Source organism: Apodemus sylvaticus, chromosome 7 (genome assembly GCF_947179515.1).
Source record: "Apodemus sylvaticus chromosome 7, mApoSyl1.1, whole genome shotgun sequence".
In the NCBI taxonomy this organism is placed as follows: Eukaryota; Metazoa; Chordata; class Mammalia; order Rodentia; family Muridae; genus Apodemus; species Apodemus sylvaticus.
Window position 1 is genome coordinate 94,749,735 of NC_067478.1, and position 18,783 is coordinate 94,768,517.

The 18,783-nt window shown below is 39.5% G+C and overlaps 2 protein-coding genes across 2 annotated transcripts in view; one reads left to right on the top strand and one right to left on the bottom strand.

Moving 5' to 3' along the window:
* Positions 1 to 2,850, bottom strand: part of Siae (sialic acid acetylesterase) — a 35,880-nt gene extending 33,030 nt beyond the window's left edge. Inside the window, 1 exon segment of the mRNA XM_052188659.1 lies at positions 2,740 to 2,850. Coding sequence (XP_052044619.1) covers positions 2,740 to 2,806 — 67 coding nt within the window. The 5' untranslated portion in view covers positions 2,807 to 2,850.
* A 171-nt stretch (positions 2,851 to 3,021) lies between these two features.
* On the top strand, positions 3,022 to 17,908 carry Spa17 (sperm autoantigenic protein 17). The gene is made up of 5 exons (XM_052188667.1): positions 3,022 to 3,093; positions 4,587 to 4,767; positions 9,467 to 9,537; positions 11,837 to 11,914; positions 17,593 to 17,908. Exons 2-5 carry the CDS (start codon positions 4,614 to 4,616, stop codon positions 17,737 to 17,739), a joined length of 450 nt encoding a protein of 149 aa, XP_052044627.1. The 5' UTR covers positions 3,022 to 3,093; positions 4,587 to 4,613; the 3' UTR covers positions 17,740 to 17,908.
* The last annotated feature ends 875 nt before the right edge of the window (positions 17,909 to 18,783 follow it).

An 18,783-nucleotide genomic window follows, 5' to 3' on the forward strand; every position in this document is an offset into this window, starting at 1 on the left:
CCTTGGGTAGATGCAGAACAAACGCTGAAACGCAAATGCATAAATAAGAGCTGAGCAGAGAAGAGGACTGGAGTTGGAAGAACAAATGAAGAAAACATTGCTTACATAGACAACAATGTTACAGCCCAGAGGATGGGGAATGCCTTTTCAAGCCGGTCTGTGTTTGTCAAAGAAGATCATTTATAGAACCTCTTTGTGAATGGATTTATGGTGAGAAAAAAAATTAAAGGTAGAAAATATCTTTATAGTAAGAGCATAATTGTGTTACTTACTGATCAAGAGATCCAACCTAACCATATTACCCATCAAGGGACTAGGGCACAACTACATTATGCAATTTTTAAGAATAATTAGAACAGCTATGAATTCAACAAATATCTTTTTAATGATACCTAGTATTTTACACACTGAGACTGTAACACTGGAAGGAAAAATAATTCCAATAATAGATAAAAGTTCTTGCTGCCAAGGATCTTACAATCTACTAGCAACTTACACGTGTGACAAAGTTCTTAAGATACAGAAGACAGTAATGTCCTTGACTGGCCTCAGAGAAGCTTGTGACAGAATTAGAATCCACATCATCTAATTCCAAAGGTATTGCAATTTCCTTTTTGCTGCAGTAACATTGCAATGGTAAAGCATAGAAAAATTATATGCCCTATCCTGATAAAGCTCACATTCTAAGAGGAAGAGGCAGAGATACATACTGAGGAACTGAACAATGAACAAAAGAACCGCACCTCACAAGCACCAGGTGTTGGTATTCTGTCTGAGCTCTACCCCACACCTACCTGGCAATAGCCAGGTATACCCCGCCCCACAGATCTGGCCCACTATAAAAGGGGCTACTTGCCCCTCCTCTCTCTCCTTGCTCTCTCTCTGCTCTCCCACATACTCTCACCTCTCTGCCCCTTGGGCTCTCCTCCACCCTCTCTCCAAGTGGTCATGGCCAGCCTCCGCTCCATTTCTCTACTCCCTACTCTCTCTCTCTACTCTCTCTCTCTCTCTCTCTCTCTCTCTCTCTCTCTCTCTCTCTCTTTCTCTCTCTGCCTTTCTCTACCACTAACTCCCATCCTCTACCCTGAATAAACTCTATTCCATACCATGTCTGTATGTATGTGTGGTCCCTCAGGGGGAAGAGGTGCCTGGACAAGGGCCTGCCTGGGCACCCCCTTCCCCCACACCGCTGTGCCACACTCCCTTAACCCCTAATCCTCTCTTTTTAAGCCCCTTCATTGGTGCCGAAACCTGGGACGAGAAACACCATGGGTACACTTGCTTAAGCTTCATCTTCATTTGGCCTTTCATTGGTGCAAGTTGGATTTTTCCCTTCATTTGGGGACTTGAAGTGGAAAACAAGAATGAGCGCTGTGGGGAAGACACCATTATAAGTAGACTAACAAAAACTCTTAGGATGACAGTTACTTCTGTTGGGAAACAAGCAGACATACTAAGGAGGACTTTACTGGCAGTCTCGATAAAAATCAGTGTTATAGTTCTCAAACTGGGTAGTGAATGTACAGGTCCTTCCACTGTTAAATGTAACTTTTTATTGCCTTCAAAACAAAAGGAGAGTGTTAAAGGAAAGATGTTAGGTAGGATGTGCAAGAAAGAGCTAAGGGAGATAGATCTGGGGCAAAAAAAAAATGAATAAATACTGCCAAGGTAATCAAGGTCACCTACTATGACCCAAAGCAAATAAAACAAATTTAATAAAATTAAATTTGACAGCCCTTAAAAGAAAAACTAAGAAAATAGTGGCTCTGCTGTCTTTACCTTCTCCCTACCTCCTATGATGGGTCGGTCCCTCCAAATCATGAGGGTTGGGGGAAGGGGAGCGACCAGTACAGGGTATAGCTTTGAAACCGAAAGCCCACGGACAGGCTGCTGTCGGTCTGGAGCCTGAGTAGAACAGAATCATGTCATTTCTTCCCACTCCAACCTCCATTTTACTTGCTGTGGTAATGGAAACCCAAATTCCTAGCATTCCAGCCAAGAGCTTTACCACTGAGCTATAGTCCCAACCCCTCAAATTTCACAGTCTTTGGGGTCCACTCTTTCAGTGAGCCAAAGAAGAGAAGGGGTGGGTGGATCCAGCACCAACCTTTTACTTTGAATGAATAGATATCTCCATGCTGAGGTCAATGTCCAGCCCAGGTTAGTCAGATGACAAGCTGCGGCCTGCACAATGGCCAGTGTGAATCAGCTCCCTCCCCAGTGTGATGAGTCTTACTCCTTAATATCTCTTAGGCTGCATCAAAAATCAGAACTGAACCTTAAATTATTCTGAGCTAGTGAGGGGGTTGTATTTCTTAGCCCTAATAACCACTTAAACTAGTAAAAATTTAATTCCCTCAAGGCACCCATCCCGATAGAAGCCCTCCCCAAGGGCACCACTGAGGGGTGGGTGTTGAAGTATTTTGGATGACTCAGACACCTGTTTCCAAATATTATCTAACTAGCTTCGCCCCCTTCTCTTTGAGTTCTCCTAAAGGCTTCGGTCTGGGGACACTGGAGCCTGCTCCAATGGGTAAACCGAAGTCTCCCTCTGCCTCCTATGCTGCAAATGAAGTATCCTGCATGAAAAAGGCAGTAGACGGGCCCAGCAGTACCTTGAGCCAGGACTAGGTGGGAAAAGAGCAGTTCTGACTCAAACCAGACCTTTAAAAGGGACGCATGCCAAGATCCTGCAGAAGATCTGAAAGGCAAGGGTCCGGCAGAGCTGTGACACCTCACCTGCACTTCTGCTGACCCGCGCGATTATGAGCAGCACTAGCCCAAACACAGGCCCCAGGGAAACCATGTTTGTGAAGACCCGCAGGACTCAGGAAGAGACCTTAAGTGAAGGCGGGGACAGGGACAGAGGCGTGGTCTTGCGTGGTGGGCGGGGTCTGGGAGGGTCTACTTAGCGGGCCCCACCCTCAAGCCTTCAGTACGCAAAACCATCTGCGGCGCGGAGCAGGCGCTCCTCTCTCCTCCCGGCCTCCGTAGTTTAAAAAAAAAAGGAAAAAAAAAAAAGAAAAAAAACGGTTACCCAGCAACGAGATAAAACACTGGAACCATCCGCACCAGCTTGAAGAGAAAGAAGAGGTGAGGCAGTTTCCCCCACTCCCTCTCCAATGTGGAGGCTTCGCCTTTTTCCTTCGTGCCGTAGTATCTCCACATCTCCCACACTCCCGCAACTCCTGGACCAGACAGGGAGCCTGGCAAGCCCTTTCTCGGAGAATCTGGAACGCTAGGTCATCGACGTCCCCACGGTTTGACCTGCCTTCCCCCTCGACCGCCTGTCCTCCCCCGCCCGATTCAGGGCTTTACACAGCTCTCAAGATTCGATATCTAATCTCCTGTTTGTGCCCAAAAGAGAGAAAGGGAAGAGTCTCCGAGGATAAGCCTTGTTAAACCTCTAGTCCTCCACCCTCGACCCCAACAAGCGTCGCCTTTGTGTTTCTCTGGGTAACACAAGCCCAGGTCCAAAGCTCTCATTTCTCAGTGATCACATCTTTTGTCAGCTACCTTTAAGCCAGTCCTCGAATAATACAAAACCAGAAAATAAGACTCCCCGAACTTGAAAAGCTGGCTCCCAAAACCACGACCTCCCTTTCTAATAATCCCTTTTCAGAAGGCAGAGGTGCTTGAGAACATTATAGGCCATGTTTCAGAAGTTGGGGCTGAAAAACAAGTAAAACTATTCAACAAATTATAATAATTTCTAGAAAAACTTGTTTTTTGTTTGCTTGCTTGCTTTTTGTTTGACTTTAGGGTTTTCAAGACAGGGTTTCTCAGTGTTGTCCCTGACTGTCCTGGAACTCATCCTATAGACCAGGTTGACCTTGAACTCACAAAGATCCACCTTCCCTTGCCTCCCAAGTGCTGGACTTAAAACAGTTTCTTCTCAGCAATGTAAAGGGAATTGATTATACCAGCATCTCAGCAATCATTGTCTCTTCAATATTGTGGGCTAGCAAAATCTACCCTCACCTTTTAAGGACAGAAAGGCAAAGGACCTAATATCTAGTGAAAACCGTGGTTCTCTAACTTTGAAAATATGAATTTGTCCAATTTAATGGATCTGCATTTATAATACTATACTTCACCAAGCATGGTGTTTATATACCAGGCTGGTTCTAATCCTGGTACTTGGGAGACAGAGGTAGGTTGATCTCTGAATTGCAGGGCAGCCTGGTCTACATAGTTCCAGAACAGCCAGAGCTATGTAGAGAGACTCTGTCTCAGAAAACAAACAAATAGTTCAGTGGTAGAGTTCAAAACTCTAGGAGAAATTATTGGTGGGGTGAATTTATTCATTTACTTAGTATGTATATGTGTATGGCACAGCCGTGGTGATGCAGCCTGCCTATGGAAGTCAGAGAACAGTTCGTGAGAATCAGTTCACGTCTGCCTCAATATGGTTTGCATGGATTTAATTCAGATCTACTGAGATAGAGCACCAGGGCTTGGATTGTGTGACTTTGTTCATTTTAAAGTCCAAAATATGGTATGTGTGTTTGAGTTGTGATAATGAGTTGGTTTGTGGTACTTGTGATTATATAATTTAAATTGGGCACTTTTTACTGAATCTTTAGGTACCATAGGCAATTCTTTCCGAGGAGATGTCGATTCCTTTCTCCAACACCCACTACCGAATTCCACAAGGATTTGGAAATCTTCTTGAAGGGCTGACCCGGGAGATTCTGAGGGAGCAACCGGACAATATACCAGCTTTTGCCGCAGCGTATTTTGAGAACCTTCTAGAGAAAAGAGAGAGTAAGCTCGTTTTTAAAAATAGGAATTTTAAAATGAACTAAGCATTTCATTATGGTAAAACTTAAGATTGAGGAATATACATGTCTTCAGCCTGTGAGCACCATATACATGCAAACACATATCTAGTACTTCACACACACACACACACAAAACACACACACACATGAGTGAACCCACACACATGGGAACATGAAAGCATACACACACAAAAAAGAAAATAAACTTAAAAATCATGGTCATTGTGCAGAAAGCCTTTATGAGGCAAGTGGCTTCAAGCACAGCTCTTACTATTTGCAAGAGGATGTGACAGTTCAGTGCCTAGGCCCTTCTCACATATGCAGTCTGGAAGGAGAGAGACCTGTTCTCATGCATCCCTGCTAGCTGACTGCCTGTTCTTCCTAAGAGGATAATTTGCAGTTTTCTTTAAATTTTGATTCTTCTCATTTGAAAGTATTATAAGTGTTATAAAAATAATTCAACACTCCTTAGATTAAATAAATTGGGTTTCACTGGGGTATATGAAACTGTTCTTCAACGAAGGCACAGAAACAAACTGCTTCGGCAAGTGAGTTGCCATCTGGGGAAGGTAATTTACACTCTATATACTTTCCAGGTCCCACCCTGCATAGAGACTAAGGTTCGAGCTAGCAGGGACTTTGATTTTAAGCCAAAGTGAAATTCCTATACTTCCTTTCATAAGTACAATTTCTGAATCCCAGCCTTGACGATTCATGATCATGAGGACGTGGCCCAGAGGTCAAAGGGGAACGATTATCATGTTTGTACTGAAAACCTACTCTTCCCTGGTATATAAGGTTTGTTGCCATTACTTTAGGCAAAGTAGACTGGAAATACCCCTAAGCAAACAGATGTTCCTTCATAAATCATTTTACAGAGAGAGGAAACCCAGAGCAAGACTAGAATCAAAACAACTCACACACACTGAACAGCTCCACCCCCTGTCCCTTGTGATCCTGCCTTTGAAGAACTCAAAATTTCCACCAGTTTCCTGATTCCTGCTGCTCTGTCTAATATCAACCAGGGTGAATATTTGCTGCACAATCTATGACATTAGTGTGGGGAAACTATTAAAATAAATTATTTGATTAAAAGTAGTGTTTTTATGAACATGATTTTGGTTATTGTAACATTATTTTTTACAAATTCATGCAGTAAAAATCTTTAGTCATTTGTTTAATTTTAGAACTCAGGAACATACCATTAAAAAAATTTGAGTCATTGTTACCAGGTCACAGTAATAAAAACAACTGATGAGTAATGAATGGCCTTAGAATACTAGTTCTCTGATAAACAAGTTGCTGAGACCATGTGAAACAAACTTCACCACCACACCCATTTCCACTATGTCAACCAAAGGTGAATTACCAACTGATACAGTATGAAAACTTAGCCTTCAAAGTAAAGGCAGAATAAATGAGTATGGACTTATAAACCAACAATGTCCAGTCTCCCACATGGCAAGAACTCCCTTGCCACCATTTTTCATGTGTATAGTCTTCGTTTTTTGTGACAGGAAACCTGTTAATAGAGAGTTTAAGTGGTAGCTCAAATCATTAGGAGAAAATGGATTCCTTAAATAATATTGAGATCAAAATAAGAAAACAAGATTGCATCAATTCTTTATATCATACACCCAGATAAATAATAAATTGATTCCAGATTTAAATACTAAAAAAGAAAGCATATGAATGCTGGGAGAAAATATACTTCATCCCTTAAGAAAAACATCTTGCTTGCCAAGTTGCTTCAAACTCAAATGCAACAAGGTTGACGGAACAGATTGATGGAACTGACAGCATAAGATATCAGCTTGTGTGTGGCAGAGCAAGCAGCACGAAGAAAACACAATAACAAACGTTGAAAAATGCTCGCAGTTTACAGCCCAGCAGCTCCGCGAGTTAATAAGCCTAATAAATAGCTTGTAAAAATCATGTGTCTAATGTATTTATACCAAGAGATAACAAACAGTTCCCACAAAGACAAACACAAATAGCTCTTAACATGAAAAGCTACCCAAACTGACCCATAGTAACAATTCCAATCAAAATTGAGCAAAATTGGGCCTATAGAGATGGCTTAGGGGTTAAGAGCACTTCTGCTCTTCCAGAAGGCCCAAGTTCAGATAGCAGCCACCACCTCGGCAGCTTACCGCTGCCTGTAACTACAGTTCCAGGGGATCTGATTTCTTATTTCCATTGGCACACACACAGATATAGTAATGAAAAACAGAAAAAAATTACACTCAACTACCAACAACCACTAGTTATTCTAAGAAAGCCAAAAGTTTGACAGTATGATTTGTAGATTAGGCTCAGAGAAATAAGCCCTCACACTCATCCCTACTAGAGATGAAGCACACATCCTCAGGAAAGGAATTCTGTAAGCCAAGAAGTTCCTCCTCTACACATTTCACTATACCATCATTTGTGAAAACAACCCAAATATACATATTGGGTGTTTCTTTTTTTTTAATTTTTGCACTGACCCAAGCAAGGCAAATCAGTCTTTAACTGATACCTCTAGAACTGTAAACCAAATTATACCTTTCCTCTTTGAACTTGATTTCTCTGAGGTATTTAAGACAGTGATGAAGGCTGACTAATACACAGACTTACTCTGGAAACTTTGTAACTGTATATAAAAGATTAACTCAAGTAAGTATGCCAGTATTGGAAGTAAATCTAGAGTGTAAAAATAATTTTAAAAATAGTTTAATAAAATTCTGTAATTTTGAACTTGAACTTTAAAATATTAGTATGATCTTTTCTCTTTTAAAATGTAACTCGGAGAGAGAAGGTACCTGCTGGAAAGCAGGAAGACCAGAGTCAGACTTCCAAGGCCCACATGGTAGGAGGACCAGACAGACTCCTGCAAGTTTCCTCTGACTTCCAACCATGTGCCAAAGCATGCTTGTGTAAAACATACTTGCATGCATGCACACATACATACATACATACACACACATACATAAATACATACATAGACATGCACACACTATTTTAAAAATTTCTTAATGCAAGTAGTTTCTGGCTGCATACATTTTTGAAACCTCAAAATTGTGATCAAATATTAGTGGACATTTAGTCCCTAAGTTATCTCTGAATACCATTTCCCATGAACCAGACCTGCAGTTCCATACATGAGGGATAAATATGTAAGTCTATGCTGACCATCTTTGGATCCCACAAAACAAGTTCCTAATGATTTCTAGGATCATCCAAGCACCTGAATAAGCTACCACTGACCAAATTATGGACAAATAGAGAATCAAAAATAATAAAAGTCAGTGGATGAGAATTCACTCAAGTTGCTAAGTATTTGTGAGCTCATAATGCTAAAACCAGACACACAGAACTCTTCATTGTCAGATCACCATAAGAAAGTGCTGGGAGCCACCTGGCTATTTTGAAAGCTGGTAAAGGAATCAAATCTTTGACCTTTGTTTCATTTAAGGATCATTTAAGAGTAACCAAATAGTTGACTGTTTTTTATAAAGTCCACCTCAAAATTCATACTGATTAATTTAATTTAGAACATTGCCATTTTATACCCCTAAGTAAAAGAACAATCATCAGCCCATAAAAATAGAACAGGATATGATTTGTCTTCTGAAAAGATTAAGTAGCACTACCAATCAAGTATTCTTGCCAAAACAAACCTAAGTCATTTGAAACCTACAGCTCCAGCTACCAATCTACAGGGAATTCAAGGGCAAATGACCCCGGAACAATCCCCTGTGGACACAGTCAGAAATATCTGCCCTGGAAAATTCCAAAGGAAAACTGGCCCAATTTCATCAACAAATAAACTGCACAGAAAAATACAGTGGTGGTGGATTTTCCACTAAATATTATTTAAAAGGCATGACAAAAGTCACTGTGTATCCATTTTGAGGCTCTGATGTGACCAAGTTTAGTAGACAAAGGGGAAATTTTAGATAGTTTGCTAGATAGAGGATGATTATAAGGAATTGTTAATGTTTTTAGATGTGGTAATGGTACATGCTTATATTTTAAAGGCAGATATTTAAGTGTCTATAGATTTTGTGTATGTAGATAATAGGTAGATTAATATGTTTAGGGGTGGCTTGAAAATATATTGAAAAATGGTAAACACCAAGTTGATAATTGTAGTCTCTATACATTTGCACTCGGGACTTGTTAGAGCATCTTACTTTTGGAGTTTTTCATGGTGGAAAGTTAAAGAAAACTCTTTGAATAGAAATACTACTTGTCTATATGAACTGTTTACATAATATGTCTCTTTTTAAAACTCTCCCTTATTTTTCACTTTTCCAAACTTCCCGATCCCTTAGTGTATATTTTATATACTTTTTTTGCATTTACCAATGCATTTTTAAGTCCATTTATTTAAAATACTGATGTTAGTTCTGTGTCCTTCCACTTTCTTTTGAGCTTTATGAAGACAAAAGTTATGAAAGTATTCGGTGCTTTCACAAATGAACCTAAGGGCTCCTTCAGTGTGAGACTGGTCATCGCATTTTAATAATTAAGTAATTTTAATAACTATTTATAGCCACAGCACTAGGCTGTTCAGCAGGATTTTTCAGCTGTCAGTAAAGAACCTCAGATTTGAAACAAGAAACTTGTGTTTCTGCATTGTTCTTGGTTCCCTTTAATGAACACAAAATAAGTATAAAATTATTTCTCTTGTTTAGAAACCAGCTTTGATCCAGCAGAATGGGGGACTAAGGTAGAGGACCGCTTCTACAACAACCACGCGTTCAAGGTACAGTCTCCCGAGCCTACCAGACTTGGCTGTAGTTTTCTATCTATAAAAGAAAACGTTATGGTCTCCCCAAATTTTGAGAAGTGTGTCAAGCATTAAATAACTTATTAAATTTTTATGATGAGAAATACTCTTCTAAAATAGCTGAATTGAGTACCAATACTTAATTTAAAGATGACAACAGGAGAAAGGGTTGACCATCACACAATTACTCCCATCTCTCATCACAAGCCATGAGTTATAGCTCGTAAAATAAAACACTGTTAGTCCAACTCTTTTCATTTTCATGTTACAAAAAGACTAATTCAAATAGAAGATAATGATAGGGTTTTTTTTTCTTCAAAGTTAATCTCTTTAGTAACCGAACCCATTTTTATCATTAATAATATTCTCAAAGAGAGCCTTTCTTAACCAAAACTGTGCTGAGGTGAGTTGATGGCACATATTGCATGTTAGAAGTCAGTATCTTGCTTTTGCAGTGAGTTGATGGCACATATTGCATGTTAGAAGTCAGTATCTTGCTTTTGCATCTCGTAGGACTCTGGGTTTGTGCCATCCTTGGCAGTCAGTACACTATCTGTTCTGTGTTTGAGATGAGGAAGATTGGTTGAGACAGCTTATGTGGGGTCAACATCACTGGCATCAATTGGAAACCTAATAAAATTAAGTCTCACACTAGACCCCATGTATCCAAATTAAAGGTTATATTTTAGCAGGATTCCCCAAAGTAACTTGCAGATACCTTAAATTTTTTTAAAATTTAAAAAAACAACCCAGCAACAACAACAAAAAGCTGGCTTCAGTGGCCTGGCCCTGTAATTCCAGCTACTGCAGAAGCTGAGGCAAGAGATTACCTGTGCCCAAAGGTCAGTTCCAACATGAATAGCAGTAAAACCTACCTAAAAATAATAAAGATAATAATCACTATATAGACAAAGAGTACACAACTTCAATCCCAGCACTAGGGAGGTGACAGCAGGCAGATCTCTGAGTTCTAAGCCATCCTATTCTACAGAGTGAGTTCCAGGACAGCCAGGGATATACAGAGAAACCCTGTCTTGGAAAACCAAAAAAAGAAAGAAAGGAAGGAAGGAAGGAAGGAAGGAAGGAAGGAAGGAAGGAAGGAAGGAAGGACAAGAGGAAGGAAGGAAGGGAGGGAGGAAGGAAGGAAGGGAGGGAGGGAGGAGGGAGGAAGGAAGGAAGGGAGGGAGGGAGGAAGGAAGGAAGGAAGGAGGAGAGGAAGGAAGGAAGGGAGGAAGGAAGGAAAGAAGGGAAGGAAAGAAAGAAAGAAAAAGAAAGAAAGAAAGAAAGAAAGAAAGAAAGAGAGAGAGAGAGAGAGAGAGAGAGAAAGAAAGAAAGAAAGAAAGAAAGAAAGAAAGAAAGAAAGAAAGAAAGAAAGAAAGAAAGAAAGAAAGAAAGAAAGAGAGAAAGAAAGGAAGGAAGGAAGGAAGAAAGAAAGGAAGGAAGGAAGGAAGGAAGAAAGAAAGAAAGAAAGAAAGAAAGAAAGAAAGAAAGAAAGAAAGAAAGAAAGAAAGAAAGAAAGAAGAAAGAAAGGAAAGAAAGAAAAGAAAGAAAAGAAAAGAAAGAAAAAGAAAATATTCTGTACTTGTTTTACATAGAAAATTGAAAGTGTTTGTTTTACTTTAGGTGTCCAGGTTTTATCTCACTTCCATATGCCCAGATATCTATTTTATAGGATAAAGACTCTCCCTGAAGGCAGTGAGCTAGCAGTGCCTCTGTTTGGCGGAAGACTGAACTAGTCATGTCAGAACTGATTGAGCTGGCTCCTTCTTTTTACATATCTTTCTCCAAAGGTGAAACTCGCTTTCCTGATTTAATATAATAATGTACCTTAATTGCATAAAGCAATAATTGATATTTTTATGCATTCATATAAGGTACTTTGATCTTCATCCCCTATTACCCTTTCCTCTCCAAATTCCTTTCTCTTCTGTAATATTGACTTAGTTTTTAATCTGTAATTATAATTAAAAAGTCACCTTTGGCTTCATACTATGGAGTACAACTTTTACTGCTATTGTGGAAACTATCAACACTTTTTACAAACTGTCTTCAAGATTTATTACCAAGCCTTATCAGCTATCAGTGTGGGCCAGTGGTTTATCCCATGGTTTTGTTCACTTTTTTTTCCAAGACAAATTCTTGTGAGAAGACAAATATATCTTTAACTCCCCCTGCTTCACGGTAGCTTTCCTTCCAGTTTCTCTTAAGCAGCATGGTCCAAGGGTTAGCTACCTTCAAAACGACGCCCATGTGACTGACCCTCTTCTCATTCTAGGAGCAAGAACAAGCTGAGAAATGTGAACAGGAAATAGCCAAGTCATCTGGGAGAGAAGAGACACCAGTCACTCCTTTCGTACGTAGGCTTTTTATCTACTTTTGTATTCCTTTTTTTTTAATTTTTTTTATTCGATATAATTTATTTACATTTCAAGTGATTTCCCCTTTTCTAGCCCCCCCACTCCCCGAAAGTCCTGTAAGCCCACTTCTCTTCCCCTGTCCTCCCTCCCACCCCTTCCCACTTCCCCGTTCTGGTTTTGCCGAATACTGTTTCACTGAGTCTTTCCAGAACCAGGGGCCACTCCTCCTTTCTTCTTGTACCTCATTTGATGTATGGATTATGTTTTGGGTAATCCAGTTTTCTAGGTTAATAACCACTTATTAGTGAGTGCATACCATGATTCACCTTTTGAGTCTGGGTTACCTCACTTAGTATGGTGTTCTCTAGCTCCATCCATTTGCCTAAGAATTTCATGAATTCATTGTTTCTAATGGCTGAATAGTACTCCATTGTGTAGATATACCACATTTTTTGCATCCACTCTTCTGTTGAGGGATACCTGGGTTCTTTCCAGCATCTGGCAATTATAAATAGGGATGCTATGAACATAGTAGAACATGTATCCTTATTACATGGTGGGGAATCCTCTGGGTATATGCCCAGGAGTGGTATAGCAGGATCTTCTGGAAGTGAGGTGCCCAGTTTTCGGAGGAACCGCCAGACTGCTTTCCAGAGTGGTTGTACCAATTTGCAACCCCACCAGCAGTGGAGGAGTGTTCCTCTTTCTCCACACCCTCTCCAACACCTGCTGTCTCCTGAATTTTTAATCTTAGCCATTCTGACTGGTGTAAGATGAAATCTTAGGGTTGTTTTGATTTGCATTTCCCTAATGACTAATGAAGTTGAGCATTTTTTAAGATGCTTCTCCGCCATCCGAAGTTCTTCAGGTGAGAATTCTTTGTTTAACTCTGTACCCCATTTTTAATAGGGTTGTTTGGTTTTCTGGAGTCTAACTTCTTGAGTTCTTTATATATATTGGATATTAGCCCTCTATCTGATGTAGGATTGGTGAAGATCTTTTCCCAATTTGTTGGTTGCCGATCTGTCCTCTTGATGGCGTCCTTTGCCTTACAGAAACTCTGTAACCTTATGAGGTCCCATTTGTCAATTCTTGCTCTTAGAGCATACGCTACTGGTGTTCTGTTCAGAAACTTTCTCCCTGTACCGATGTCCTCAAGGGTCTTCCCCAGTTTCTTTTCTATTAGCTTCAGAGTGTCTGGCTTTATGTGGAGGTCCTTGATCCATTTGGATTTGAGCTTAGTACAAGGAGACAAGGATGGATCAATTCGCATTCTTCTGCATGCTGCCCTCCAGTTGAACCAGCACCATTTGTTGAAAAGGCTATCTTTTTTCCATTGGATGTTTTCAGCCTCTTTGTCTAGGATCAAGTGGCCATAGGTGTGTGGGTTCATTTCTGGATCTTCAATCCTGTTCCATTGATCCTCCTGCCTGTCACTGTACCAATACCATGCAGTTTTTAACACTATTGCTCTGTAGTATTGCTTGAGGTCAGGGATACTGATTCCCCCAGATTTTCTTTTGTTGCTGAGAATAGTTTTAGCTATCCTGGGTTTTTTGTTGTTCCAGATGAATTTGATAATTGCTCTTTCTAACTCTGTGAAGAATTGAGTTGGGATTTTGATGGGTATTGCATTGAATCTGTATATTGCTTTTGGCAAAATGGCCATTTTAACTATATTGATTCTACCGATTCATGAGCATGGGAGGTTTTCCCATTTTTTGAGGTCTTCTTCCATTTCCTTCTTCAGAGTCTTGAAGTTCTTGTCATACAGATCTTTCACATGTTTGGTAAGAGTCACCCCAAGATACTTTATACTGTTTGTGGCTATTGTGAAGGGGGTCATTTCCCTAATTTCTTTCTCAGCCTGCTTATCCTTTGAGTATAGGAAGGCCACTGATTTGCTGGAGTTGATTTTATAACCTGCCACTTTGCTGAAGTTGTTTATCAGCTGTAGGAGCTCTCTAGTGGAGTTTTTTGGGTCACTTAGGTAGACTATCATGTCGTCTGCAAATAATGATAGTTTGACTTCTTCCTTTCCAATTTGTATCCCTTTGACCTCCTTATGTTGTCGAATTGCCCGAGCTAGTACCTCAAGTACAATATTGAAAAGATAAGGAGAAAGGGGGCAGCCTTGTCTGGTCCCTGATTTCAATGGGATTGCTTCAAGTTTCTCTCCATTTAGTTTGATGCTGGCTACCGGTTTGCTGTATATTGCTTTTACTATGTTTAGGTATGGGCCTTGAATTCCTGTTCTCTCCAAGACTTTAAGCATGAAAGGATGCTGAATTTTGTCAAATGCTTTTTCAGCATCCAATGAAATGACCATGTGGTTTTGTTCTTTGAGTTTGTTTATGTAGTGGATTGTATTGATGGATTTCCGTATATTGAACCAACCCTGCATTCCCGGGATAAAGCCTACTTGATCATGGTGGATGATCGTTTTGATGTGTTCTTGGATTCGGTTGGCAAGAATTTTATTGAGTATTTTTGCATCGATGTTCATAAGGGAAATTGGTCTGAAGTTCTCTTTCTTTGTTGGATCTTTGTGTGGCTTTGGTATCAGCGTAATTGTGGCTTCGTAGAAGGAATTGGGTAGTGTTCCTTCTGTTTCTATTTTGTGGAATAGTTTGAAGAGTATTGGTGTTAACTCTTCTTTGAAGGTCTGGTAGAATTCTGCACTGAAACCATCTGGTCCTGTGCTTTTTTTGGTTGGAAGACTTTCTATGACTCCTTCTATTTCTTTAGGCTTTATGGGACTGTTTAGATGGTCTAGTTGGTTCTGATTTAATTTTGGTATTTGGTATCTGTCAAGGAAATTGTCCATTTCCTCCAGATTCTCCAGTTGTGTTGAGTACAGGCTCTTGTAGTAGGATCTGATGATTTTTTGGATTTCCTCAGTTTCCGTTGTTATATCTCCCTTTTCATTTCTAAGTTTGTTAATTTGGATACTTTCTCTGTGCCCTTTGGTCAGTCTGGCTAAGGGTTTATCTATCTTGTTGATTTTCTCAAAGAACCAGCTCCTGGTTTTGTTGATTTTTTTTGTATGGTTCTCTTTGTTTCTACTTGATTGATTTCGGCCCTGAGTTTGATGATTTCCTGCCTTCTACTCCTCCTGGGTGAAATAGCTTCTTTTTGTTCTAGGGCTTTCAGGTGTGTCATTAAGCTGGTAATATATGCTCTCTCCGTTTTCTTTTTGGAGGCACTCAGGGCTATGAGTTTTCCTCTTAGCACTGCTTTCATTGTGTCCCATAGATTTGGATATGTTGTGTTTTCATTTTCATTGTGTTCTAAAATGTCTTTAATTTCTTTCTTTATTTCTTCCTTGACCAAGGTATCATTGAGTAGAGTATTGTTCAATTTCCACGTGTATGTGGGTTTTCTGTTGTTTCTGTTGCTATTGAAGACCACTTTTACTCCATAGTGATCAGATAGGAGGCATGGGATTAGTTCGATCTTCTTATATTTGTTGAGGTCTGTCTTGTGACCAATTATATGGTCGATTTTGGAGAAGGTACCATGAGGTGCTGAAAAAAAGGTATATTCTTTTGTTTTAGGATAGATACTTTTGTATTCCTATACACAATAGCATCACTAACCTTAAAGATGTGCGTTAAATTATGGCAACATAATAGTTATATTATTGAAATTGGAATTTTTCTTCTAGATAATTAATTAGATCTTAATGATAAACTGGAAGACTCTTTTCAAAAACTCATTCTTCCCTTTAAAGATCTAAAGCAGAAAATCTTTTCATGGGAAGAGGCAGACAGATGAGCTTGGCGGCTCATCTCTTAGATTCGTGTTCCACTATGGTGATTTCTCCACTACGTATGTTAGCACCCCACAAAGATGAAGGAGGGAGATAGCTAACGGAAAACAATTACATGCCACCAAATAAAATGGCTTTACAAAGTATGGCTTGCTCATGTTCCATGGCCGGTCTCCTATAGAAATGCTTGCCTGCCTCGATATTCTACATCAAAGCCACCCAGAAAGAGGGAAGTTCACCCTCAAAGATACTACCTATCTTTATTCAGTGCTGTGCTAGGTGTCACTTGAAGATAATTGTGCAAAATGCAACATCATTTTGATAACTTAAATTCAACCACCTGAGAGTATTAAGATTTAGGAAACACTATAAACCAGTGCTTTGGTGGTATTTTAGAAGGGCAATGTTGTTTTATTCTGTTATTTCTCTGTAGATCCAGTTAAACATTTACAAATATACCACATTATGTTAAAACAAACAAATTCATGACATGATTGCCTGTATTATTTATTTGTAGTTGAAACTAAGAAAGACTGGGCTTTGTGTAAACGAATTCATCTGTACACTATCACAATTCAAACTGTTGAGTTCCTTTCCAGGTTCTAGTATCTTAGTTAGCAACATTTGATGCCTAGAAAGAGGATGCCCCTCAAGGAGAACGTCACCTTCCACCCACTGAGGCAGACGTTTTCTTACATTATTTATTCTAGAATTGTATCGATACAATCCAGTTACCACTGGCATCAGATGTAATAGGAATTCAAGAATATGAGTTTGCGTTAAAGTCTCATTGATTTTTTAACTCAAGAGTAATTCATTTGATTGGAGAATCATCTCAAAGAATTTTATGCCAGTCTATTTGTATTTAAAAGTTTAAGAGTTAAATGTACCTCACTGTTTGAAATGAAAGGGATTGAAGAGCTCAAAGGTCCACCAGTAGGTGACTGAGTGATTGAATCACTGGAGGGTTACATCAGTACAGTGAGGCACAATGGTCGTGTCCCTCCCATTCAAACTGAGCAGAATGACACACAAAGTAATAGCACAGAAAAGAATACATAGATTGTTGTTCCAGGGAAAAGTAGTTGAAGAGCATTGTGATTAGCATGGTCTTGTTTTAAAATTAAAAGCATGTCTTCATGTAAATGTACTCATGTAGAGAAAATTTGGAAGGACTTATAAACATACAAATACACACACAAATATAATTAATGGCTACTTCATAGGAGCAAGATTTAAGAAAGCGAAAATATTTCAACTTTTCACAACAAATGATAACTTGGGGATTCTTAAATGTATGTTTAACATCTTTTTAGCTTAAAAAAGATACATTAAGGGCCATATATATTTTCAGTTCTACATTTAGGATCCATGAATTTTTTCCATCTGTCAGTTATACCTAAATTTAAAAGAAACTGCATGTCACTGTTCTGCCAACCCTGATGATAAACCCAGTAGCAGTAGAGTAACTGACTTTGTTTGATGCTCAACCTCTAAATGTATGGCTTTCATTGTCTAAACAGACATTTTACTCTATCTTTGTCTAATCATGATTATTTCAAAATAGTACATCTGCTGATGTTAACACAGACACTGTACTTCAAGGATACTTTCTTGCTTCCCCAACCTAATATTAATTTCTCAGGAAACTTAAAATAGATGCTATCTGGGAACAACAAAAGAAAAGATGTAGAATAATGATCTTGTATTAAGACATATTGGAGAGTGGTAAGCCGAGTCCCTGTTCCTTTGGCATTCACACTTTGGTACACGTACAGTATGTCCCAAAATCCCCTCAGGAAGCAACAGACCTCAAACAGTTGCATCTGTAAGCTGGCATTTCTGTGGCATCAAAATACAGCATTCTGGAAAAGTCTCTCCCTTTTTCTCCTTTCAATGAAGGAGGAGTCTACTGAGGAAGAAAGAGAACAGGAGGAGGCGGCTGCTCTCAAAATCCAGTCTGTCTTCCGGGGACACGTGGCTAGAGAAGAGGTAAAGAAGATGAAGTCGGATAAGAGTGAAAATCTGAAAGCAGAGGAGAACAATTGAGACCACAGGTTTTACCCCCCCCGAAACATGAAAAGTAATCCAAATCCATCAGTGTTGTGATTGTCTTTTTTTCTTCAGTAAGGGAGACGTGATGTTGTGGAAAAACATTTGTTGCTGTTGTGAAAATCTGTCATAAGCATTTGTTTAATAAACATGCCATTGAAACACACCCCTTGAAGATTTCCCTGGGAACAGGAGGATTGGCTAGACTTGTCCCAAGCCTGTGTATAAATGCCTCTGAATTCAGCATCTGAACAGAAGTGTCTAAGGCTTCAGAGACCTTGGATCATGTGGCCTAATACCTAACAAGGAAAGGCTCTCTAACCCACGCCTGGAAACTGAGCTTTAAGCCCATGTTTCTCTTCTGTAGTAACATTTAAGCCTTTTCAGTGTAGTCTTTTTTTTTCTTGGTGATGGTAATGGTGAACCCAGGGCTCTAACTAAGCTATATACTGTGCCCGAAGTTTTTTAATAGTTTGAATTATTATACACATTAAATTCAGATCTTTCCTTACTGTAAATTGTACCCACCAGTATTCACTTGTCATGAGCAAGCAATTGTTCATTGAACATGTACTGAGCACCATTCTTGTTCTGAACTAGTAGCAAATACTCGCTGCTGTGATCACAGTTTACTGTTGTCTCGTCTTCCTGAGATGGACCTTGAGTATGTAGCCCTTCTTTTGCTGGTTGCTATTCGCTCCAACTATTAGACACATTAGACCCAATCATTGGACTCCTTTTTAATATTTACCTGCCCGTGTCATCCAGTCTCACGATTCATAAACTATCTCCACATGATTGCCAGACTTTGCTTCTCTCCAGCTCTAACCTTGTATAGCCAGCTGCCTACTTAACATTCCATTGGGATGTTTATAGGTTTCTCAAAATGAAGTTTCCCACTTAAGTCCTGACATTACCCTTGCCATCTGCAGTTCTCTTGGTGTTTCCCACCTCAGAAAATAAAATAGTGTCTGTGTGGTCCTGAAGATGATCTATGATAGCTGTGCTTTCAGTTTTGAATGAGTGCCTAAAGTAAAAAAA